Source organism: Meleagris gallopavo, chromosome 27, assembly GCF_905368555.1.
Source record: "Meleagris gallopavo chromosome 27, MGAL_WU_HG_1.1, whole genome shotgun sequence".
Lineage (NCBI taxonomy): Eukaryota > Metazoa > Chordata > Aves > Galliformes > Phasianidae > Meleagris > Meleagris gallopavo.
Window position 1 is genome coordinate 132,284 of NC_139430.1, and position 24,347 is coordinate 156,630.

At 66.8% G+C, this 24,347-nt stretch overlaps 3 protein-coding genes and 1 long non-coding RNA gene across 7 annotated transcripts in view; 2 read left to right on the forward strand and 2 right to left on the reverse strand.

Moving 5' to 3' along the window:
• The window catches only part of DCST1 (DC-STAMP domain containing 1), a 15,783-nt gene extending 15,470 nt beyond the window's left edge, over positions 1–313 (forward strand). Inside the window, 1 exon segment of the mRNA XM_085209542.1 lies at positions 8–313. Coding sequence (XP_085065668.1) covers positions 8–313 — 306 coding nt within the window.
• Positions 314–4,689: 4,376 nt separating this feature from the next.
• On the reverse strand, positions 4,690–11,499 carry GBA1 (glucosylceramidase beta 1). 4 transcript variants are annotated; one of them, XM_085209618.1, is made up of 12 exons: positions 11,389–11,499; positions 9,897–10,034; positions 9,621–9,791; positions 9,332–9,523; positions 8,797–8,943; positions 8,024–8,157; positions 7,771–7,943; positions 7,453–7,690; positions 5,451–5,675; positions 5,237–5,400; positions 4,964–5,089; positions 4,690–4,846 (listed from the first exon to the last, which is right to left on the reverse strand). In XM_085209618.1, the coding sequence occupies exons 3-12, from the start codon at positions 9,676–9,678 to the stop codon at positions 4,744–4,746; spliced, it is 1,560 nt and encodes a 519-aa protein (XP_085065744.1). In that variant the 5' UTR covers positions 9,679–9,791; positions 9,897–10,034; positions 11,389–11,499; the 3' UTR covers positions 4,690–4,743. The 4 variants fall into 4 exon arrangements, with proteins under 4 accessions (XP_085065744.1, XP_085065746.1, XP_085065743.1 ...); XM_085209620.1 differs by lacking the exon at positions 11,389–11,499 and having other exon boundaries at positions 9,856–10,034; XM_085209617.1 differs by lacking the exons at positions 7,771–7,943; positions 11,389–11,499 and having other exon boundaries at positions 7,453–7,593; positions 9,856–10,052.
• LOC146542646 (uncharacterized) lies at positions 11,455–12,276 on the forward strand. Its single transcript, XR_014879791.1, has 2 exons — positions 11,455–11,889; positions 12,162–12,276. It is a non-coding gene; the product is annotated as an uncharacterized LOC146542646 (long non-coding RNA).
• Positions 12,043–23,120, reverse strand: ENTREP3 (endosomal transmembrane epsin interactor 3). The gene is given in 14 exon segments (XM_085209615.1): positions 12,043–12,277; positions 12,370–12,572; positions 12,757–12,822; positions 13,296–13,497; positions 13,499–13,626; positions 13,629–13,853; positions 16,471–16,555; positions 16,682–16,781; positions 19,324–19,484; positions 19,585–19,692; positions 19,795–19,920; positions 20,024–20,134; positions 20,453–20,509; positions 22,350–23,120. Coding segments are annotated over 14 exon segments (1,929 nt in total). The 5' UTR covers positions 22,569–23,120; the 3' UTR covers positions 12,043–12,139.
• Between the last annotated feature and the right edge of the window lie 1,227 nt (positions 23,121–24,347).

The window sequence follows — 24,347 nt, forward strand, 5'->3', positions numbered from 1 at the left end:
GGTTCAGGCGGCACTTCGGGCGATCCAGGCACACTTCGGGTCGTTCCGGCGGCACTTCGGGTCGTTCCGGCGGCACTTCGGGTCGTTCCGGCACACTTCGGGTCGATCCGGCGGCACTTCGGTCGCCCGGCGGCACTTCGGCGGTCCCGGCGGCTTTAAGGGCAGCCCCTCGCACAGCGCAGCGCCGCTCCCGGACCCGACGCGCACAGCTGTGTTGGCGCTGCGTCCCGTCCCGTCCCACCCCTGGGTGCCCACCCGCACCCACCCGCCCCACCCTGCAGCTCCTCGCTGCGGGCTCCCCCTCCGCCTTTAAGGGCAGCTCAGACCTTCCCAGCTCCTCACGCCCCCCTCCCACCCCCGCAGCTCCTCCTCGCCCTCCTCCTGCCCGCTCGCTCTCACCCCGCAGCGCCCGGGGTGGAAATGGGGACGCGGGGTCCCGCAGCGGCTGCCCCCAAAGGAGGGACCCCGTTTCCCTTTTACCACGCAGCGGCCGCACGGGGTCCGCGGCGGCATCCGGAGGCGTCGCCCCAAAAGGGGGCAGGGGCTGTTTGTGCTCCCCCCGGTGCCCCATAGAACCGCTCGGCATCGCCCCATACAGGTGCTGATGGGGTCCCGCTCTGCCCTATAGGGGGGCTCCAAACAGAGCCCGGCGCTCCCATCCCACCGTCCCACACCTATGGGGCACAGCTCCCTCACACAGTTATGGGGCACAGCTCCGTCCCACGGCTATGGGGCACAGCACCCTCATACAGTTATGGGGCACAGCATCCTCATACAGTTATGGGGCACAGCTCCGTCCCACGGCTATGGGGCACAGCACCCTCACACGCTATGGGGCACAGCTCCTCATACAGTATTATGGGGCACAGCTCCGTCCCACGGCTATGGGGCACAGCACCTCTACAGGCTTATGGGGCACAGCTCCGTCCCACGGCTATGGGGCACAGCACCCTCACACGGCTATGGGGCACAGCTCCGTCCCGTGTGTCTTCCCGGTGCTGAGCTATGGGACCGCTGACCCCAGGAAAGGGGTTGGGGTCAGGGCTGGGTTCGGGGTTCGGATTGGGGTCAAACGGAGCTGCCGCCCCTTCCCGGAACTCCCACCTCCTCCATGACTCAACCAGCAGCCCGGTGCTACGCCCCGACTAATTAACCCCAATTTGCGGTAGGGGTTGATTGATCGGCTGCATCCTTCCGCTGCTGAGCTGCGCTGCTCCGCGTCCGCTGCATCCCTTCCCTCCCCGTTTTGGGGTCAGCAGCCCCGGCCCCCCCCATCCCATAAATCCCCTTGGACCCCACGTTTGGCCGCAGCACAAAGCAGCGCGGGGCCGCCGGGGGTTCATCCTTATCAGTGAGGGCTGATAAGAGCTGCTCGCTCAGCAGGAAAAGTGAGAGCCGGGGGGGGGGGGGGGGGGGGGGGGGGGGGGGGGCAACGCCTCGGCACTGGGAGGAGCTGCGAGTCCCGCTGAGTCCCCGGAGCTGCGGATGGGGCTCCGCCGGGGGGGGGGCAAAACGCCCCTGCGGTGTACGGGGGGAATTGGGGGCGAAGAGGGGCGAAGGGGGGAGGATGGGGTGAAAGGGCACGGGGGGGGCACAGGAGGGTGAAGGGGAGGGGGATAAAGGGGCACAAAGGGGGTGAAGTGGGGTGGGGGGGTGAAGGGGAACAGGGGGGGCGAAGGGAGATGGGGGCAAAGGGGAATAAGGGGTGAAGGGGCACGGAGTGGGGGGTGGGGTCAAAGGGGCACGGGGGGCAAAGTGGGGGGGGGCAAAAAGGGACAGAGGGGTGAAGAGGGATGGGGGGAGGTTCACAAGGGTCGGGGTGGGCACAGAGGGGGTAAATGGGGATGGGGGGGCAAAGGGGCACGGGGGGAATGGGGTACAAAGGGGGCAAATGGGGATGGGGGGCAAAGGGGCACGGGGGGGGGATGGGGTACAAAGGGGGCAAATGGGGATGGGGGGGCAAAGGGGCACGGGAGGGATGGGGTACAAAGGAGGCAAATGGGGATGGGGGGGCAAAGGGGCACGGGAGGGATGGGGTACAAAGGAGGCAAATGGGGATGGGGGGGCAAAGGGGCACGGGGGGGGATGGGGTACAAAGGGGGCAAATGGGGATGGGGGGGGCGAAGGGGCACGGGGGGGCAAATGGGGTACAAAGGAGGCAAATGGGGATGGGGGGGCGAAGGGGCACGGGGAGGGGGTGAGGCAAATGGGGATAAAGTGGGGTACAACAAAGGGGGCAAATGGGGATGGGGGGGCAAAGGGGCAGGGGAGGGGGTGGGGTACAAAGGGGGCAAATGGGGATGGGGGGGCAAAGGGGCACGGGGGGGGGATGGGGTACAAAGGGGGCAAATGGGGATGGGGGGGCAAAGGGGCACGGGGGGGTTGGGGTACAAAGGGGGGGGGCAAAGGGGCACGTGGGGGGATGGGGTACAAAGGGGGCAAAGGGGGCAAAGGGGCACGGGGGGGAAGGGGTACAAAGGGGGCAAATGGGGATGGGGGGGGCAAGGAGCACGGGGGGGTTGGGGTACAAAGGGGGCAAATGGGGATGGGGGGGCAAAGGGGCACGGGGGGGATGGGGGCTGTGCTGTGGTACAGAGGAGGAGGCAGCCAGAGCTGCCCCATAAGCAGGGGGTGGGCACGGGGTTGGGGGGGGGGGGGGGGCTGAGCCCCCCCTGCACTGCTGTAGGATGGCATTCGGGCACCCCAAAGTGCTCCCAGCCCAAACAGAGCGATGCTCTGCAGGGAACGAATGCAGGGAGTCGAGGGGTGGGGGGGGAGGGGGGGGAGAGGGGATGGACCCCCCCCCCAAATGGAGCCAGGGGGTGCAGAGCCCCAACCGGCCCTTCTGAGGACTTGGTACGTGGGGGGCGGTAAGGAAAAGGGGGGGGTGTTGGGGGGGGGGGAGGGAAGCTGAGAGCGGCTGCGAATGCAGGGCAATATTTCCCTGTGGTGGACAAACTGGGGGGGGGGGGGGGGGTCTGGGCAGAGGGGGGGGGGTCCGCAGCCGCCCCACATGGCAGCAGTGCCCGATTCGGGGTGTTGGGGCCACACCCCGAACTTTGGGGTCTGTGGGGCGCACGGGAATGAGTTTGGGGGGGGAGGAGGGGGGTGATGGTCCCTCCGTACCGAGACCCCTCCCAAGGATTCCGACCCCCCTCCCCCCCCCATCCCAAACCCGGGTCTTACAGCCCCATCGCAGTGCAGGATGCCCTTACAGCCCCCTCGACCCCCCTTCCCCCCCCCTCAATCCCGTTCCCCTCCCGTGGCTGCAGACTCACAGCTCCCAGTCCCCCCCCCCTGCATCCCCCCCGTGCTTCTGCCCCATTCCCGGAGTGGGGGGGGGGACACAATGACAGCAAACCCAATGCTGGGGGCTCAAACCCACCCAGCCATGCGCTCAGGGATGAGGAGCCCCCAGACCCCCCCCATCCACGTGTAAAACCCAGACCGCCTCACCCCCCCATCTCTGGGTGCACCCCCCCCCCCCCCCCCACCCATAGGGAGGACCCCGACCCCCCACAGAGGGGCTGGGAGGGGCTCAGAGCTGCCCCAGAACACAGTGGGACGACACTCAGTCTGATCCCGGTCAGCAGCGGACCCCCCCCACAGCATCGTCAGCACCCCATGGGTGCACCCAGACCCCCCCCCCATCCATGGGTGCACCCAGACCCCCCCCAACCATGAGGTGCACCCAGACCCCCCCCAACCATAGGTGCACCCAGACCCCCCACCCAATCCATGGGTGCACCCAGACCCCCCCCACCCATGGGGAGAACCCAGACCCCTCCCCCCCATCTATGGGTGCACCCAGACCCCCCGCCCCATCCATGGGAGAACCCAGACCCCCCCCCATATATGAGGAGCACCCAGACCCCCTCCCCACCCATAGGGAGCACCCAGACACACCCCCCCATCCATGGGTGCATCTGGAACCCCCCCACATATAAGGAGCACCCAGACCCCCCGCCCCAATCCATGGGTGCACCCAGACCCCCCCCCATCCATGGGGAGAACCCAGACCCCTCCCCCCCATCTATGGGTGCACCCAGTCACCCCCCCCATCCATGGGGAGAACCCAGAACCCCCCCCACACATGAGGAGCACCCAGACCCCCCGCCCCAATCCATGGGTGCACCCAGACCCCCCCCATCCATGGGGAGAACCCAGACCCCCCCCCATATATGAGGAGCACCCAGACCCCCTCCCACCCATATGGAGCACCCAGACACACCCCCCCATCCATGGGTGCATCTGGAACCCCCCCCCCACATATAAGGAGCACCCAGACCCCCCACCCCAATCCATGGGTGCACCCAGACCCCTCCCCACCCATAGGGAGCACCCAGACCACCCCATCCATGGGTGCATCTGGAACCCCCCCCCCACATATAAGGAGCACCCAGACCCCCCACCCCAATCCATGGGTGCACCCAGACCCTCCCCATCCATCAGGATGACCCAGACCCCCTCCCCACCCATAGGGAGCACCCAGACCCCCCCCCCATATATGAGGAGCACCCAGACCCCCCCCATCAAACACAGAAGGGACCCAGCTCTTCCCCTGGCACCCGCAAACACAGACAGCCTCAGATCAGCATTTTTGTTTTGCAGTAGCAGCATTCACAGTTTATGGGATCCCCCCCACGGGGGCCACCGGTGCCCCCCCCCAACCCCACACAGCCCCACATCGCCCCCCGCCCCCCCCCCCAGCCCGACCCGCGGGCAGCTCCATCCTCTCCCTCCTCACCGCCGTCGCCACACGAAGGTCTGGATGGAGTTGGCTGGAGCCACGGCCTCGATGAGCCCCACGGTGTCAACCAACCCAAAGGTGACATTCTGGGGGGACCTGGGGGGGCGGGGGGGGGGGGGTTGGGGGGCGAGGAGGAGAGGGGGGGTCATTGGGAGCAGCCGCTGATGGGCTTTAGAGGTTGGGGGGGGGGGGGGTGGGGCACACGCAGCTCACCGGTTGAGCAGCACCACGACGGCAGCCCCGTCAGGGCGCAGGAAGGCCGTGTATTCCAGGGGGGTTTTCTTGGACGTTTTGGAGGCGATGAGCCCCACGCGCTGGGAGCCCTCCGGGATGAATTTGCTGCATGGGCAGAGCGGGGTGTGCACCCAAGGGTGGGGGTCAGAGCCCCGCCGAGCCCCCGCTGCCCCGCTCCTATTGCTGGGGGTCACGGCACGGGGGGTCCCGGGGGGGGGAGGGGGGTTCTGGAGGGGGGGGTCCCAGCCCCACCTGAAGTGCCCCATGTGGTAGAACATGGGCTGCTTGTAGAAAACTCCCTGGCTGCTATCCACGATGACGGGGCTGTCCACAAAATTCTTGACCCAGTTGGGTCCCCCCTCCAGGTCCAGCGCCAGGTTCCAGTCGGTCCAACCGGCCACGAAGTTGTTCAGGTTCTGCTTGGGGGGGGGGTGGGGGGCAGAGTTGGGGTCCCGCGCGGCCGCACCGTCAGGATGCTGTGGCTGTATTGGTTGCCCCGCTCCCAGCAGCCCAGGATGACGTCCCGCTCCCAAAAATGGGAGCCCACGCTGGCCTCCGTGGCCAGGATGAAGACATCCGGGAAGAGTTGGTGCGTGGGCACCACGGTGTCCTGGATGGGTCCGATGAAGTCCAGGTACCAATGGATGCCGATGCCGTGGACGTAGCGAGCCGCCCGCTCGTCTTCCAGGACCTGCAGGGGGGAATCGTTGACTGCGGCGCCAGGCTGCGCCATCGCTGCACACCGTGGGATCGCGGCCCCTCCAGCCTGGAGATCTCTGGGGTCATCGGGGCCAACCACCGACCCACGAGCGGCGCGAGCACCGCAGGATCGCGAAGGTTGGAAATCGCTTCTAAGATCACATCCAACCCCAACCCATCGCACTGTGCCCCAAAATCCCCAATCCCAACCCATCCCAACCCAACCCACCCCACTGTGCCCAAAGATCCCCAATCCAACCCAACCCCAACCCATCCCACTGTGCCCAAAGATCCCCAATCCCAACCATCCCAATCCCAACCCATCCCACTGTGCCCAAAGATCCCCAATCCCAATCCATCCCAACCCCAACCCATCCCACTGTGCCCAAAGATCCCCAATCCCAACCCATCCCAACCCCAACCCACCCACTGTGCCCAAAGATCCCCAATCCCAACCCATCCCAACCCCAACCCATCCCACTGTGCCCAAAGATCCCCAATCCCAACCCACCCAACCCCAACCCATCGCACTGTGCCCAAAGATCCCCAATCCCAACCCATCCCAACCCCAATTTCCACCTGACGCTGGACACGGCTCAGCGCTACCAGAAGGTGAAGGGTTTCGGTGGCTCCGTCACCGACTCGGCGCCCATCCCACTGTGCCCAAAGATCCCCAATCCCACCCAACCCCAACCCCAACCCATCGCACTGTGCCCAAAGATCCCCAATCCCAACCCATCCCAACCCCAATCCATCCCACTGTACCCCAAAATCCCAATCCCAACCCATCCCAACCCAACCCACCCCACTGTGCCCAAAGATCCCCAATCCAACCCAACCCACCCCACTGTGCCCAAAGATCCCCAATCCCAACCCACCCCAACCCATCGCACTGTGCCCAAGATCCCCAATCCCAACCCATCCAACCCCAACCCACCCCACTGTGCCCAAAGATCCCCAATCCCAACCCATCGCACTGTGCCCAAAGATCCCCAATCCAACCCAATCCCAACCCATCCCACTGTGCCCAAAGATCCCCAATCCCATCCCAACCCCAACCCATCGCACTGTGCCCAAAGATCCCCAACCCCAACCCATCCCACTGTGCCCCAAAATCCCCAATCCCAACCCATCCCAACCCCAACCCATCGCACTGTGCCCAAAGATCCCCAATCCCAACCCATCGCACTGTGCCCAAAGATCCCCCAATCCAACCCAACCCCAACCCACCCCACTGTGCCCAAAGATCCCCAATCCCAACCCATCCCAACCCCAACCCATCCCAATCCCCAACCCATCCCAACCCCAACCCATCCCACTGTGCCCAAAGATCCCCAATCCCAACCCATCCCAACCCATCCCACTGTGCCCAAAGATCCCCAATCCCAACCCATCCAACCCCAACCCAACCCACTGTGCCCAAAGATCCCCAATCCCATCCCAACCAACCCCAACCCATCCCACTGTGCACCAACATCCCCAATCCCAACCCATCCCAACCCAACCCATCCCACTGTGCCCCAAGATCCCCAATCCCAACCCATCCCAACCCCAATCCATCCCAACCCAACCCACCCCACCGTGCCCCAAGATCCCCAATCCCAGCCCATCCCAACCCATCCCGCCCTGCCTGCCCGCAGAACCACTCAAACTGGAGAAGACCCCAAGACCACCGACTCCGACCGCTGACCCGCCGTGCCCAAAGCCCCCCAACCAACCCCCCCCCGCCCCCTCCTTGCCAACAGAGACCCCGGCTGCCCACCCCTCACCACTTTGGCCCAGTGCGGGAGGTGGAGCCGGTTGTCATCCAGGATGATGAGCTGCACTCCAGGGTGGGAGCTGTTGGCCAACGCCGGGCCGAGGTCGCGGGCGATGAAATCGCGCTGCTGCTCGGCCGTGAAGCCCAGGCACTGGAAGGGGTAATTATTGATCAGCCCGGCCGTGGGCTCGTTCTCTGCCGTCAGCGCCCAGAAGGTGACGTTGTGTTTGGCGTATTCGTCCAGGAACCTGCAGCCATGGGGGGGGAAAACGTCGGCTGTGCCGGGCGCCGCTCGCGTCCTTTCGTCCCACCCCCCTCCACGCCGTACCTGACGAAGTATTCGGCCCAGGCCCGGTGGTATTTGCCCCCCGCCCGCCCCTTCAGCGTCCCCTTCCCCACAAAGGATCCGCTGGTCTTCATCCAGGCCGGCGCCGTCCACGGGCTGCCATAGATGGACAGCGGGCGCTTGGCCGCGGCGGCGGCGCGGTGCAGGAGGGGGATCTGCAATGGGGCACGGCACGGCTCAGCCCCGCAGCCCCCCCTCCCTCCCCCCGTCGCCCCCTCGATGGCCCCCCGCTCGCCTTCAGCTTCGTGTCCTCGTCCCGCAGAGCGAAGTGCCGCAGCTCGAAGTCGTCGGGGACGTCGTCGTAGGTGTAGGCGTGCAGGGAGAAATCGCAGCTGGCCATGGGGACGCGGATCAGGTTGTACTGCAGCCCTGCAGGGAGCAGCGGGGGGGTGGGGAGGGGGGCATCACAAGGAGGAGGGACACCAAGGTGGGCACCCCAGGGTGGGAACCTTGCCACGGGCACCCAGAGGTGGGCAGTCCCAAGGTGGGTGTCCCCAACATGGGCATCCATGAAGTGGGCACCCCGAGGTGGGTGTCCCAAGGTGGGCACCCCAGGGTGGGGGTCCCCGAGGTGGGCACACCAAGGCGGGCACCCCAGGGTGGGCACCCCAAGGTGGGCACCCCAAGGTGGGGGTCCCCAAGGTGGGCACACCAAGGCGGGCACCCCAGGGTGGGGGTCCTCGAGGTGGGCACACCAAGGCGGGCACCCCAGGGTGGGGGTCCTCGAGGTGGGCATCCCAAGGTGGGCATCCCAGGGTGGGCATCCCAGGGTGGGCATCCCAGGGCGGGCACCCCAAGGTGGGCACCCCAAGGTGGGGGTCCCCGAGGTGGGCACCCCAAGGTGGGGGTCCCCGAGGTGGGCACACCAAGGTGGGGGTCCCCAAGGTGGGCACACCAAGGCGGGCACCCCAGGGTGGGGGTCCTCGAGGTGGGCACACCAAGTTGGGCATCCCAGGGTGGGCACCCCAGGGTGGGGGTCCCCGAGGTGGGCACCCCTCAGCTCCGCACCTTCCTCGGAGAAATAGGAGCGCAGCAGGTGATCCTGAGCCGCCTCAGGGAGGGAGAGGATGTTGATGGCGGCCGCGTCGGTCATGGAACCGCCGAAGCCTTTGATCTTCTGGAAGCGCTGCGTGGTGTCCAACGTCAGCACGAGGTCTGTGGGGTGAGAATGGAACGTGTGGGGCAGCACCGGGCCCGCCCCATAGCAAACAGGCCCCATAGCCAACCTGCCCCACAGCCATCCCACCCCATAGCCAACAGATCCCATAACCAACCCTAGCCAGACCCCAGAGCCACACCCCGATTACCAGCCCACCCCACAGCCAACCCAACCTACAACCAATCCACCCCATTGCCAGCTCACCCCGCTGCCATCCAGCCCACAGCCAACCCACCCTACAACCAACCCACCCCGTTGCCATCCCAACCCCACAGTCAACCCACCCCATAATCAACCGACCCTACAGCCAACTCAACCTATAGCCAACCGACCCCACAGCCATCCCATCCCATTGCCAACCGACCCCACGGCCACCCCCCCTACCCGAGGCGCTCCTGCTGTGCTGGAAGCTCCCCTCGCTGCGCTGCAGCCGCTTCCCAGCTTTGCTGCTCTCGTATTTCACGAAGCTGCCGGCGCTCGGCAGCACCACCGGCTCCACCGCGTCGCAGTAGGCAGCGCTGCACACGCACACCATGGCGTCGCGCCCGAAGAATTTGGGGCTGCAGGGCCGGCCGCCTGCGGGGACGCCGCCGTCGTGGAGCTCGGGGGGCACCGCACACCCCCGCCCGACGCCCCGCGTCCCCTCCCGCTCCGACGCTCACCCCGCACTCACCCGCAGCGCCGTGCGGCGCCCGCAGCAGCAGCAGCGCCCAACCCAGCACGGCCCACATGGCACCTGCGGGGGTCCCACGTGCGTCCGGCGGCGCTTCGGCTGCTTCCGGCGGCACTTCGGCTCGTCCCGGTGGCACTTCGGGCGGTCCCGGCAGCACTTCGGGCGATCCAGGCACACTTCGGGTCGCGTTCCGGCGGCACTTCGGGTCGCTCCGGCGGCACTTCGGGCGATCCAGGCACACTTCGGGTCGTTCCGGCGGCACTTCGGGCGGTCCAGGCACACTTCGGGTCGTTCCGGCGGCACTTCGGGCGGTCCAGGCACACTTCGGGTCGTTCCGGCGGCACTTCGGGTCGCTCCGGCGGCACTTCGGGTCGCTCCGGCGGCTTTAAGGGCAGCCCCTCGCACAACACAGCGCTGCTCCCGGACCCGACGCGCACAGCTGTGATGGCGCTGCGTCCCGTCCCGTCCCGTCCCGTCCCGTCCCGTCCCATTGCTCAACCCGGGGTCACGAAGCGGATGGGGCGGATGACAGCGCAGCGTTGACCCCGTTCCACCCCGTGGGCACCTCCCAGTGCTGCGTGTGGGGCCCTCCGGGGACAGCAGGGCTGCGTTGCCCCATAACCGCACTATTGCGCCATAACCACACTATCGCCCTATCGCCCATCATCGCCCCACAATCACTCTATCGCCCCACATCCCATAGATACGCTATCTCCCCATAACCGCCCCATAACGACACAATCACCCCACAACCACACTACTGCCCCAGAACTACAGCATCATTCTACACCCACCCCACAACCCCTCCACCAACCCATAACCACCCCATCGCCCATTACCACCCCATTATCCCACAACCACCCCATTCCCCACAACCCCTCCATCACCCCACAACCACCCCACAACCCATAACCACCCCATACCCCACAACTCCTCCATACCCCACAACCCCTCCATCACCCCACAACCACCCCATACCCCATACCCACCCCATACCCCATTACTACCCCATCACCCCACAACCACCCCATTCCCCACAACCCCTCCATCGCCCCACAACCACCCCATCATCCCACAACCACCCCATACCCCATTACCACCCCATACCCCACAACCACCCCATTACCCCATTACTACCCCATCATCCCACAACCACCCATACCCCATTACCACCCATACCCCACAACCCCTCCATCACCCCACAACCACCCCATTCCCCACAACCCCTCCATCACCCCACAACCACCCCATACCCCACAACCCCTCCATACCCCACAACCACCCCATTACCCCACTACCACCCCGTACCCCACTACCACCCCATCACCCCACAACCACCCCATTCCCCACAACCCCTCCATCACCCCACAACCACCCCATACCCCACAACTCCATCACCTCTCAACGACCCCACAACCCATAACCACCCCATACCCCACAACTCCTCCATCACCCCACAACGACCCCATACCCCATAACCACCCCATACCCCACAACCACCCCATCACCCCACAACCACCCCATACCCCATTACCACCCCATCACCCCACAACCACCCCATACCCCACAACCCCCCCATCGCCCCATAACCCCTCCGTCACCTTTCCCCCCCCGGTTCCCATCTCACCCCCGGTACCGGACGTTCGCTCCGTCCCCCCCCGCCCCCCATTGCATAACGCAGCCGAACCGGCCCCGCTCGCGTCCCGTCCCGCCCCGCCCCGCCGCCGCACCCTCCGCCCGCCCCCGCACCGCAACACCCCGCACTCACCCCGCCGCCCCTCCCGGTTTTCCCCGCACCCTCCGCCGCTACCGGGGACGCCCGGCGCCGCCCCGACGCTCACGTGACCTCCGCAGTCAGCTGACCGCCCCCCCACCCCCTTCCGGTGCCGTCGGGACGGGCGGAGAATTTTATTCGGTTCTATAGCGAAGCACCGGGATCCTCCCCGAACCCCCACCGGGACCGGAACCGGGACCTCGTGGGGGGGGGGGGGCGGGCACGGCCCGACGGGACCGGGGGCGCAGAAACGGGGTTGGGGGGGAGACGGGCAAGGGGGGGAACGGCCGGTGTGGGGACGGAACCGACGGTGTGGGAACGGCACGACCGGTATGCGAACGGAACCGGGGCAAGGCACGGCCGGTGTGGGACGGAACCGACGGTGTGGGGTCGGCACGGCCCGTATGGGGTCGGCACAGCCGGTATGGGGACGGAACCACCGGTATGGGTCGGCACGGCCCGTATCGGGACGGGACTGGGGCCAAGGCACGGCCGGTACGGGAACAGCGGGCAGCCACGGGTTGGGGGGGGGGGATTTGGGGGGGGCACGGCCAGCGCAGGGGCGGGGTGGGACGGCACCGCTGTAGGGTCGGGGGGAGGGGACTTTGGGTTGGGGGGGTTGAACGGCCAGAACGGGAGCGGGGGGCGGGGCGGAGATACGGGAACGGAACGCGCGGCCCCGCTGCCCCCCTCCCCTCCTCCAACAAAGCCCCCCCTCCCAGCAAAGCCCCCCCCCGGCCCCCCATCACAGCGCGCTCTCCTTGCAGCTCCCGCTGAGGCTCCGCGGTCGGCGCCGGGCAGAAAGGAGGCGGCGCAGGGACGACGTGGAGCTCAAATCCCCGCAGCTCCGCAAATGAATCCCTTCCTGTGCCCCCCCCGCAACCTGCAACGCCATAAGGGGCCGCGTGGGAGAGTGGGACCCCCCCCCACAAACGGATGGGTTGGATGGGGGGGGGGGTTACGGCCGGGACCCACCTGCTTGTGGCCGTGAGCGCCGTGCTTGGGGCGGTGCAGGAATCGTGCCACCAAACCCCGGCACACCTTCAGGTCCCCCAAAGAACGGGCGGGGGTCTTTTTGGGGGGGGGCAACGCTTTGTTTTTCCCCACCGAAGCGGCTCGGAGCAGCGGGGGCGGATCGCGGGGCGGGCGGTGCAGAGGGCAGAGCTCAGAGTACGGCGCTGCGGGGAGGCGGCAGGGGGCGGTGACCCCCCGGTGCCCCCCCACAAACCCCCCACAGCCCCACCCGGCTATGAGGGTCCCCATCATCCCGGCCCCAAACGGGGCAGCCCCGGCCCCACGCCTGCATTGCCCTGCCTGCCCCCCCCCCCCCCAGTACATCCCAGTACATCCCAGTGCCCCCACCTGTATCCGCAGAGAAAGTGGACACGGCGTCCTCCATTGCTTTGGTATAAAGAACATCCCTGAAATCTGCGGGGGGGGCAGAAAGAGCGCCCTGAGGTGGTGACCCCCCCCCACCATCCCACACAACGGCCCCAAACTGCCCCCATCACCCGCCCCACATCCATTCCTCCCGACCCCAAAGCCGTGTGCAGCCAACCCCCCCCCATACACACCCCATAACCGAGGAGCCCCTCCTCGCCTCCCCCCCCCCCCCCATCCATCCCAGCCCCTTAAGAAACCCTCCAACCCCCTCGGGGGGTCCACCTCACTCCCCAACCCCATAGGAAACCACCCAACTCCTTCAAGGGGGGGGGGGGTCCACCCCAACCCCCCCCCCGTCCCCTCTCCCATCCCTCCCAGCCCCATAGGAAAGCATCCAAAGCCTCAGGGGGGGTCCACCCCCGTTCCCCTCCCTCCCATCCCCGTAGGAAACCACCCAATCCCCTCAGGGTGGGGTCCTCGCCCCCCCCATTCCCCCCTCCCCCTTCCCCCCCCCGTACCGTTATCTCTGAGCATCGCGGCTCCAGGATCGCTGTGCGATCTCAGCAGCGGCCTCGATCCCAAAGCCGGGGCGGGTGATGGGGGGCACGAAGCCTCGCTGTTCCTCCGCGCTTGGAAGGGGCGTCCCGCGCCCGTCCCCGTCCCCCCCCCACCCCCACGACCCCCCCTGAGCCTCACTTCGGGCAGGCACGGCCCCCCCCCCGCCCCTCGCCAACCCCTCCAAGCGGTTACAGCTGTGGGTCGCCGCCCCCCCCGGCAGAGCTCCGTCGCCGCGCGGTTCGGCGGTTGAACACGAAAATGAGCGACCGCCCCGGGTTCGGGGTCGGGGGGGTCTTCGAAGGGACCCCTGGGACCCCTCCCGTGGTGGCTGCAGCGGACGCAGTCCACGCTCAGACAATAATCGGCCCGGCTTCGTTGGATGGAGCGGAACAAAACGTAATCGACGGATCGGGCCGAACCGGGCGGTTCGAGGAGGCACGAATCTTCCGACGGGCTGCTGCTGTCCGCCGGCAGCTCCGCGGCGTCCGACGTGAGCAACGAAGCGCTGTCCGTGGAGGCTGCGGGGACGGCGATGGGGGGAAACGACGGGGGGACGGGACTCTGAGCCCCCCGGCTGTGTGCTGACCCCATCCCGGGTGTCCCCAGCCCTGTCCCCACGCTGCCATCGTCTGTCCCCTGTTCTCAATCCCATCTCCTTGCTGGCCGTGCCCTGTCCCCAGCCCTGTCCCCATTCTGGCTGTCCCCAGCCCTATTCCCCACACTGGCCATCCCCTGTCCCTATGCAGCCTGTGTCCCATCACCAGCCCTGTCCCCATACTGGCTGTCCCTGTCCCCATACTGGCCATCCCCCGTCCCTATGCAGCCTGTGTCCCATCACCAGCCCTGTCCCCATCCTGGCTGTCCCCAGCCCTGTCCCCACGCTGCCATCGTCTGTCCCCTGTTCTCAATCCCATCTCCTTGCTGGCCGTGCCCTGTCCCCAGCCCTGTCCCCATTCTGGCCGTCCACCTGTCCCTATGCAGCCTGTGTCCCATCACCAGCCCTGTCCCCATTCTGGCTGTCCCCAGCCCTGTCCCCACACTGGCCATCCCCTGTCCCTATGCAGCCTGTGTCCCATCACCAGCCCTGTCCCCATTCTGGGTGTCCCCAGCCCTGTTCCCACGCTGCCATCGTCTGTCCCCTGTTCTCAATCCCATCTCCTTGCTGGCCGTGCCCTGTCCCCAGCCCTGTCCCCATACTGGCTGTCCCCAGCCCTGTCCCCATTCTGGCTGTCCCCAGCCCTGTCCCCACACTGGCATTGCCTGTCCTGTGTCCCCAGCCCTGACCCCATACTGGCCATCCCCCGTCCCTATGCAGCCTGTGTCCCATCACCAGCCCTGTCCCCATCCTGGGTGTCCCCAACCCTGTCCCCATACTGCCATCGTCTGTCCCCTGTTCTCAGTCCCATCTCCTTGCTGGCCATGCCCTGTCCCCAGCCCTGTCCCCATACTGGCCATCCCCTGTCCCTATGCAGCCTGTGTCCCATCACCAGCCCTGTCCCCATTCTGGCTGTCCCCAACCCTGTCCCCATACTGCCATCGTCTGTCCCACCCCTATCTCCATGCTGGCCGTGCCCTGTCCCCATTCTGGCTGTCCCTAGCCCTATTCCCCACACTGGCCATCCCCTGTCCCTATGCAGCCTGTGTCCCATCACCAGCCCTGTCCCCATTCTGGCTGTCCCCAGCCCTGTCCCCATACTGGCTGTCCCCAGCCCTGTCCCCATACTGGCCATCCCCTGTCCCTATGCAGCCTGTGTCCCATCACCAGCCCTGTCCCCATTCTGGCTGTCCCCAACCCTGTCCCGCACTGCCATCGTCTGTCCCCTTTTCTCAGTCCCATCTCCTTGCTGGCCATGCCCTGTCCCCAGCCCTGTCCCCATTCTGGCTGTCCCCAGCCCTATTCCCACACTGGCATTGCCTGTCCTGTGTCCCCAGCCCTGACCCCATACTGGCCATCCCCTGTCCCTATGCAGCCTGTGTCCCATCACCAGCCCTGTCCCCATTCTGGCTGTCCCCAGCCCTGTCCCCGTACTGCCATCGTCTGTCCCCACCCCTATCCCCATGCTGGCCGTGCCCTGTCCCTATTCTGGCTGTCCCCAGCCCTATTCCCCACACTGGCATTGCCTGTCCTGTGTCCCCAGCCCTGCCCCCATACTGGCCATCCCCTGTCCCTATGCAGCCTGTGTCCCATCACCAGCCCTGTCCCCATCCTGGCTGTCCCCAACCCTGTCCCCACACTGCCATCGTCTGTCCCCTGTTCTCAATCCCATCTCCTTGCTGGCCGTTTGGGATGTTCCCTGTCCCCAGCCCTGTCCCCACACTGACACTACTTGTCCTTACATAGCCCACATCCCATCGCCAGCCCTGACCCCATTCGGGATGCCCCCAACCCTGTCCCCATACAGGCCAACCCCTGTCACTACAGTAGCTGTCCCCTGTCCCCAGCCCTGTCCCTATGCAGCCCATGTCCCATTGCCAGCCCCGTCCCCAGTCCTCCTGTGCCCCCTCTGGCCATGCTCTATCCCCATCCTGCCTGTCCCCTGTCCCCAGCCCTGTCCTCCCTCTGGCCATGTCCTGTCCCCATCCTGCCTGTCCCCTGTCCCCATCCCTGTCCCCCCTCTGGCCATGTCCTGTCCCCATCCTGCCTGTCCCCTGTCCCCATCCCTGTCCCCCCTCTGGCCATGTCCTGTCCCCATCCTGCCTGTCCCCTGTCCCCATCCCTGTCCTCCCTCTGGCCATGTCCTGTCCCCATCCTGCCTGTCCCCTGTCCCCATCCCTGTCCCCCCTCTGGCCATGTCCTGTCCCCATCCTGCCTGTCCCCTGTCCCCATCCCTGTCCCCCCTCTGGCCATGTCCTGTCCCCATCCTGCCTGTCCCCTGTCCCCAGCCCTGTCCCCCCTCTGGCCATGTCCTGTCCCCATCCTGCCTGTCCCCTGTCCCCATCCCTGTCCCCCCTCTGGCCATGTCCTGTCCCCATCCTGCCTGTCCCCTGTCCCCATCCCTGTCCCCCCTCTGGCCATGTCCTGTCCCCATCCTGCCTGTCCCCTGTCCCCAGCCCTGTCCCCCCTCTGGCCATGTCCTGTCCCCATCCTGCCTGTCCCCCCCCTCCCCCCCGTGCCCCCATCCCCTCCCTTCTCACCTTCCCCACTCAGCACGATGGAGGGGACGCGGTCGCAGGTGCAGCCATGCGAGCCCTCGGTCAGCTGCGAGTCGAAGAGCGTCACCTGCGGGGTGGGGGGGCTCAGGGAGCGGCACGGACAGCCCCCCACCCCCCATTGGGGGAATGGGCTCGGTGACCCCCCCACACACACGCACCCGGCCGTCAACCCCCACCCGGCCGTCACCCCCACCTGGCTGTCACCCCGCAGCCCCATGACGGTCTCATAGGATGGGGGGCAGTCGGTGGGGTACAGCGGCACGGGGCTGTCCATGGAGCCGTTGTAGGTGATGCTGCGGAGGGGAGAGCGGAAAAGTGGTGCTGGGGGAGGGGGGGGAGGGTTCTGCTGAGTGGCCATGATGGGGTGTGGGGGCCATGGGGCACAGAAACAATGGGTCATGGAGGCCATGGGGTGTGGGGGCCACGATGGAGTATGGGGGCCATGGGGTGTGGTGGCAATGGGGTATGGGGGCCATGGGGCACGGTGGTAATGGCGCACAGTGGCAATGATGGGGTGTGGGGGGCATGGTGGTGGCCATGGGGTGTGGGGGCCATGGGGCACAGAAACAATGGGTCATGGAGGCCATGGGGTGTGGGGGCCACAATGGAGTATGGGGGCCATGGGGCACAGTAGTAATGGCACACAGTGGCAATGATGGGGTGTGTGGGGCCATGATGGGGTGTGGGGGCCATGGGCACAGAGACAATGGGTCATGGAGGCCATGGGGTGTGGGGGCATGGGGTGTGGTGGCAATGGGGTATGGGGGCCATGGGGCACGGTGGTAATGGCGCACAGTGGCAATGATGGGGTGTGGGGGCCATGATGGTGGCCATGGGGTGTGGGGGCCATGGGGCACAGAAACAATGGGTCATGGAGGCCATGGGGTGTGGGGGCCACAATGGAGTATGGGGGCCATGGGGCACAGTGGTAATGGCACACAGTGGCAATGATGGGGTGTGGGGGCCATGATGGGGTGTGGGGGCCATGGGGCACAGAGACAATGGGTCATGGAGCCATGGTGGGCAGGGCCACGATGGAGCATGGGGGCCATGGGGTGTGGTAGCAATGGGGATTGGGGGCCATGGGGCCAGGTGGCAATGGCACACAGGGGCCATGATGGGGTGTGTGGGGTCATGGGGCACATGGGCAATGGGGCAGGTGGCCATGAGGTGTGGTGGCCATGGGGCAGAGAGACAATGGGTCATGGTGGCCATGGGGTGTGGGGGCCACAATGGGGGATGGGGGCCATAGGGCACATGGGCAATGGGGTATGGGGGCAATGGGATGTGGTGGCCATGGGGCAGAGAGACAATGGGTCACAGTGGCCATTGGATGCGGTGGCCACGATGGGGTGTGGGGGCCATAGGGCGTGGTGGTGGCCATGGGGTGTGGTGGCTATGGGGCATGGTGGTGACCATGGGGCACAGTGACTATGGGATGTGGTGGCCATGGGGCACAGGGACAACGGGTCACGGTGGCCATGGGGCACAGCGGGCATGGTGGTGGCCATGAGATGTATGGGGTGTGGTTGCTGTGGGGCACAGGAGCTATGGGTCATGGTAGCAGTGGGGCACAGTGGCCATGGGGTGCCGTGGCCATGATGGGGTACAGTGGCCATGGGGCATGGGGGCAATGGGGCGTGGTGGTGGCCATGGGGCACAGTGGCTATGGGGCACAGTGGCCATGGGGCACGAAGGCCATGAGGTGTGGTGGCCACGGGGGATGGGGACAATGGGGTGCGATGGCCGTGGGGCACAGGGACAATGGGTCACGGTAGCCATGGGGCACAGTGACTATGGGGTGAGTCGGCCATGGGCACATGAGGCACAGCGGTGGCCATGGGATGTATGGGGTGTGGTGGCCGTGGGACGGAGGGACAATGGGTCACGTTGGCTATGGGGTGTGGTGGCCGTGGGGCACAGGGACAATGGGTCACGGTGGCTGTGGGGCACAGGGGCAGTGGGGCACAGCGGTGGCCATGGATGTGGTGTCAATGGGGTGCGGTGGCTGTGGGGCACAGGGGCAGTGGGGCACGGCGGTGGCCATGGATGTGGTGTCAATGGGGTGCGGTGGCTGTGGGGCACAGGGACAATGGGTCACGGTGGCCGTGGGGCATGGATGTGGTGTCAATGGGGTGCGGTGGCTGTGGGGCACAGGGGCAGTGGGGCACAGTGGTGGCCATGGATGTGGTGTCAATGGGGTGCGGTGGCTGTGGGGCACAGGGGCAGTGGGGCACAGCGGTGGCCATGGATGTGGTGTCAATGGGGCACGGGGCCAAGGGGATGCAGTGGCCGTGGGGCACAGGGACAATGGGTCACGGTGGCCGTGGGGCATGGATGTGGTGTCAATGGGGTGCGGTGGCTGTGGGGCACAGGGGCAGTGGGGCACAGCAGTGGCCATGGATGTGGTGTCAATGGGGTGCGGTGGCTGTGGGGCACAGGGGCAGTGGGGCACAGCAGTGGCCATGGATGTGGTGTCAATGGGGTGCGGTGGCTGTGGGGCACAGGGGCAGTGGGGCACAGCAGTGGCCATGGATGTGGTGTCAATGGGGTGCGGTGGCTGTGGGGCACAGCGGTCCCCATGGATGTGGTGTCAATGGGGTGCAGTGGCTGTGGGGCACAGGGGCAGTGGGGCACAGCAGTGGCCATGGATGTGGTGTCAATGGGGTGCGGTGGCTGTGGGGCACAGGGGCAGTGGGGCACAGCAGTGGCCATGGATGTGGTGTCAATGGGGCGCGGGGCCAAGGGGATGCAGTGGCCGTGGGGCACAGGGACAACAGGTCACGGTGGCCGTGGGGTGCCGACCCCCCCCCCTACCCCCCCCCGGCCACCCACCTCTGTGCGTCGGTCTCGGAGCTGCAGGTGTAGTCGGGGGGGTAATAAGGGGGTGGGGGCACCGGGGGGACGAACTCCTCCAAATCCACCAGGCTGTGCAGGAACGGCTCCGGCGGCGACGCGCAGCCCAAGGTGATGGAATCGGAGCGCTGAGGGACCAACTGCGGGGAGACGGGGGGGGGCAGAAGGCTCAGGGGGGGGGTTGAGGGTGTGGGGGGTGGGTTTTTTTTTTGGGGGGGGGGTCCCACCGATAGGACCCACCACGTGAGTGACGTCCAGCGAGAAGATGCGGACGCAGCAGACGCCGGCCGACAGAGCGCAGATGATGGTGGAGAGGACGGACAGACCGCAGACGGTGAAGAGGAGATCCTGGGGGTGATGGGGAGGGGAAGGGAGGGGAGGGGGGGGGTGAGAAGAACCCGTGGGGTTTGGGGGAGGGGGGGGGGGGGGGGGGGCACACAATGCGCCCACCTGGAGGGCCAGGCGGCCGCTGCGGCAGTCGGGGTTGGGGTACATGGTGAGGGTCTCCCCCTGCGGGATGCAGGATGGTGGCGGCGGCTCCGGGCGGCTCTGGCAGCAGATGCAGGAATTCTTCTCCTGGGGATGAGGATGGCGCTCAGGGGACCCCCCCCCCACAGACCACCCCCCCCCCGCCCCCCCCCAAAAAAAGATGCCCCCACTGCGCCCCATGGCTCCTCACCCTCTCGCAGACCTCCAGGGAACGGACGAGCTGAGCGTTCTGGCAGGAGAGGATGGAGCCGGCCAGGCTCAGCATCACACCCAGCACCGACAGCAGTGTGAAGAAGGTGATCTGGGGGGGTGGTGAGGATGGGGAGGGGGCTGTGGGGGGGGGCCGGGGGGGTGCTCGGACCCCTACAGCCACCCCATGGTGAATAAAGAGTGAGGGTCTGCACTGGGAGATGCTCAGAGCCTCGTGGTGATCGCAGAAGGGGGGGGTCCTTGCTGGGGGATGCTCAGCCCCCCCATAGTGAACACAGAGGAGGGGTCCCCCCTGGGGATGCTCAGCCCCATGGCAAACATGGGGGGGGGGTCTTCACTGGGGGATGCTCAGCCCCCCCTCTGACCCCCAAAAAGCTGAAGGGAGGGCAGGGGTCCCCACACCACCTACCACCAAACTGAAGGGCCGCTTCCAGGAGACGATGCCAATGAGACCGGATAGGGCGAGCTGAGGATGAGGAGGGGGTGAAGATGAAGAGGGGGCGAGGATGAAGAGGGGGCGAGGATGAAGAGGGGGCGAGGATGAAGAGGGGGCGAGGATGAAGAGGGGGCGAGGATGAAGAGGGGGCGAGGATGAAGAGGGGGCGAGGATGAAGAGGGGGCGAGGATGAAGAGGGGGCGAGGATGAAGAGGGGGCGAGGATGAAGAGGGGGCGAGGATGAAGAAGGGGGCAAGGATGAAGAAGGGGGCAAGGATGAAGAAGGGGGCAAGGATGAAGAAGGGGGCGAGGATGAAGAAGGGGATGAAGAGGAGGAGGAGGGGGCGAGGATGAAGAAGGGGGCGAGGATGAAGAAGGGGATGAAGAGGAGGAGGAGGGATGAGGATGAAGAAGGGGTGAGGATGAGGTGGGGGTGAAGAGGAGGAGGGGGCGAGGATGAGGAGGGGGGCGAGGATGAGGAGGGGTCCCTCCCAGGCAGTGCAGCCCCCCGTGTTTGGGCTGAGCCCCCCTCGCTGCAGGCAGCACAGCCCACTGCTGGCCCTGCAGGAAATGCTGATTCAGGGCACTGAGAGCCCCGGGGCTGCGGGCAGCGCTGTGGGGCCGGGCTCAGTGCTGTAGGGCCGCCCCCCCCCCCCCCATGCAGCCACAAGCAGAGGATCCTGGCTCTTTGGCCCCCCCCCGGAGCCCTCCATCCATCCATCCATTTGTCCGTCCGTCCGTCCCTTTGCTATCTGCCAGGACCCAGCGGCATCACCCCAACCCTCACAGATGGGGACGGCGGGATTCTCCCACAATGCACCGCGGCGGCATCGCTGGGGGCCACACAACCCCAACCCCAACCCCAACCCCTCCCCCCCGCCCTCTGGGGATCGCTGAAAAATCCATCCCAGCATCTCACCCCACACCAACCCCCCCACTTCCCCATAGTCCCCTATAGCCCCCCAGAGCCCCCCTGTAGCCCTCCTACAGCCCCCTACAGCCCCCCCCAGAGCCCTCCTATATTCCCCCTATAGCTCCTACACCCCCCCAGAGCCCCCCTATAGCTCCCCAGAACCCCCCTATGGCCCCCTATAGGCTCCCAGAGCCCCTCTATAGCCCCCCTATAGCCCCCCAGAGGCCCCTAGAGCCCCCCTAGAGCCCTCCTAAAGCCCCCTATAGCCCGCCTATAGCCCCTCTGTAGCCCCCCAGAGCCCCCTGTAGCCACCCTGTAGCCCACCTATAGCCCCCTATACCCCCCCAGACCTCCCAGAGGCCCCTATAGCCTCCCAGAACCGCCCTATAGCCCCCTATAGCCCCCCAGAGCCCCCCTATAACCCCCCAGAACCGCCCTATAGTCCCCCAGAGCCGTCTATAGCCCCCCTGTAGCCACCCAGAACCTCCTATAGTCCCCTATAACCCCCTATAGCCCCCTTTAGCCCCCTATAGCCCCCCAGAACCGCCCTATAGCCCCCTATAGCCCCCCAGAGCCGTCTCTAGCCCCCCTGTAGCCACCCAGAACCTCCTATAGTCCCCTATAACCCCCTATAGCCCCCTTTAGCCCTCTATAGCCCCCCAGAACCGCCCTCTAGCCCCCTATAGCCCCCCAGTGCCCCCTGTACCCCCCCAGACCTCCCAGAGGCCCCTATAGCCTCCCAGAACCGCCCTATAGCCCCCCATAGCCCCCCAGAACTGCCCTATAGCCCCCCAGAACCACCCTATAGCCCCCCAGAACCGCCCTATAGCCCCCTATAGTCCCCCAGAGCCGTCTCTAGCCCCCCTGTAGCCACCCAGAACCTCCTATAGTCCCCTATAACCCCCCTCTAGCCCCCTTTAGCCCCCTATGGCCCCCCAGAGCCCCCCCCCCACTGACCGAGAAGCCGGCCCAGGACGGACACGAGTGGCGGATCTTGGAAGACGCAGTGATGGTGGCGGCCACCAGGCTGAAGGTGACGACGAGGACGCCCAGGATGACTTGAAGGAATCCCAGCACCAGCAGGACCTGCAGCCACGTCCTGGGAGCTCGGAGCCGGGTGAAGCTGCGGGACGAGCGGGCGGTCAGCGAGCGGCTGGAATCGCTGCGGGACGGCATGGCCGAAAGCGCCGGAGAACCGAAACCGGGATGGAAACGGGAAACCCAAGGGTCGCGGAACGGGAGGACGCCGGAACCGGGCCGGCTCTCCGTCTGCCGGGGGGTTCCGACGCCGGGAGGGGACGCGGTGGTTCGGTGCTTCGGTTCGGATCCTCAGCGCCGTCCGCGCATCTCGCTCAGAACCCCGCGTTTGGGGTCTCCTCTTCCTCCTCCTCCTCGATCTCCGGTCGTGGGGGGGTCATGCCGGGCTCGGGGGGGGGACGCTGCCGGTCGGGGCTCACCCAAACCGTACCGCGGAACCGGGCGGGAGGAGCGCAGCGGGCCGCGCTCAGCTCTGAGCATCGTCCGACGGCCGCGCGGGGCTCCGTGCGAAAAGAGAAGAAATAATAATAACGATAATAATAACAACAATCAAATAATAAGAAACAACCCCGATCTCCGCCTCTCCGCTCTCACCGCGTCCTCCACCGTTGTTTATCGGCGGCCGCAACCCCCCCCTCCCCCTCCTCCGCCTCCGCCGCCGCCCCCCGGACCCGGGCGGACGGGATGCGGCACGGAGAGCCGCCGGGCATCGCCTCCCCTCCCCACCCCCCCGACCCCGACCCCGACCCCGACCCCGCCGGGTCACGGAGCTGCGGCCGCGCCCGATGCGGAGGAGCAGAACCGGGAGGGGCAGAACCGGCAGCGCTTTCCCCCGCCCCGCAGCCCCGCTGGGAGCCCCGGAGGCGCCGGCACCGAGAGCCGCCCCTGCGCGGAACGCCGGGACTTGGAGTCCCACCCACCCAGCCTGGGGATGCGGCACCGGCACCGCCCCGCACGGAGCCCCCCCCCATCCCACCCCCCCAGATAAAACCCGCCCCGCCCCGCACGGAGCCCCCCCCCCCCCCCATCCCACCCCCCTAAATAAAACCCGCCCCGCCCCGCACGGAGCCCCCCCCCCCCCATCCCACCCCCCCAAATAAAACCCGCCCCGCCCCGCACGGAGCCCCCCCCCATCCCACCCCCCCAAATAAAACCCGCCCCGCCCCGCACGGAGACCCCAACCCTCCCCCGCCCCATACGGAGATCTCAACCCCCAACTCCCCCCCCCCACACACACACACAAAAACCCGCCCCGCCCTGCACTGAGCCCCCAACCCAACCCCCCCACCCCACCCCGGAAAACCCGCCCCACACGGAGCCCCCACCCCCCTCCCCCCCCAAAAAAAAACCCGCTCCAGAGTCACCCCCCCCCAACCCCCCCACACGGAGCCCGGAGGATTTCAACTTCATTTATTTCTTAAATTAAAAACCAAAGGCGGTTTCTCATACGGCACGGCAACGCGGGGGGGGGAGGGGGGGCCAGGAGATGAGCGAGGCAGCAGTGGGGGGGGGAGGGGGGGGGCACAGCTGCTGTTGCTCTACAGTGGCCCCGGGAGGGGCAGAGAGCTGCAACCTGACCCCCCCCCTCCCCATCCTCTCTGGGCACAGGTGAAGGCACGGACCCCCCCCCAAAGAGCAGCAGGAACGAACCCTGAACCCCCCCCCCCCCAGCCAAGAGATGGCGAAAGCACAACTCACAGCCCCCCCCCCCCCCTCCTCAAAATGCTGCCACCCTGCGGGTAGCAATAGGGGGGGGGGGATGAGGGGCACGCAGGAAACGGCTCAGTGCCCCCCCCCAGCCCCCCAGGAGGAGGGGAGCCGCTCAGAAACAGGACATGGAGCACAGGGGGGGCGCGGGGGGGGGGGGGGGATGCTGCCCCATGGACACAATGAAAAAAAAGGAAACACGGAAGGGAG

Excerpts from the sequence above, each read along its gene's own strand:
- GBA1 (XM_085209618.1), bottom strand. The coding sequence starts at position 9,678 with ATGTGGGCCGTGCTGGGTTGGGCGCTGCTGCTGCTGCGGGCGCCGCAC. Across the intron at positions 7,944-8,023 it reads ACGAGGACACGAAGCTGAAG|ATCCCCCTCCTGCACCGCGC; the intron begins GCGAGCGGGGGG and ends GCCCCATTGCAG. Across the intron at positions 5,676-7,452 it reads TCCCGCACTGGGCCAAAGTG|GTCCTGGAAGACGAGCGGGC; the intron begins GTGAGGGGTGGG and ends TCCCCCCTGCAG.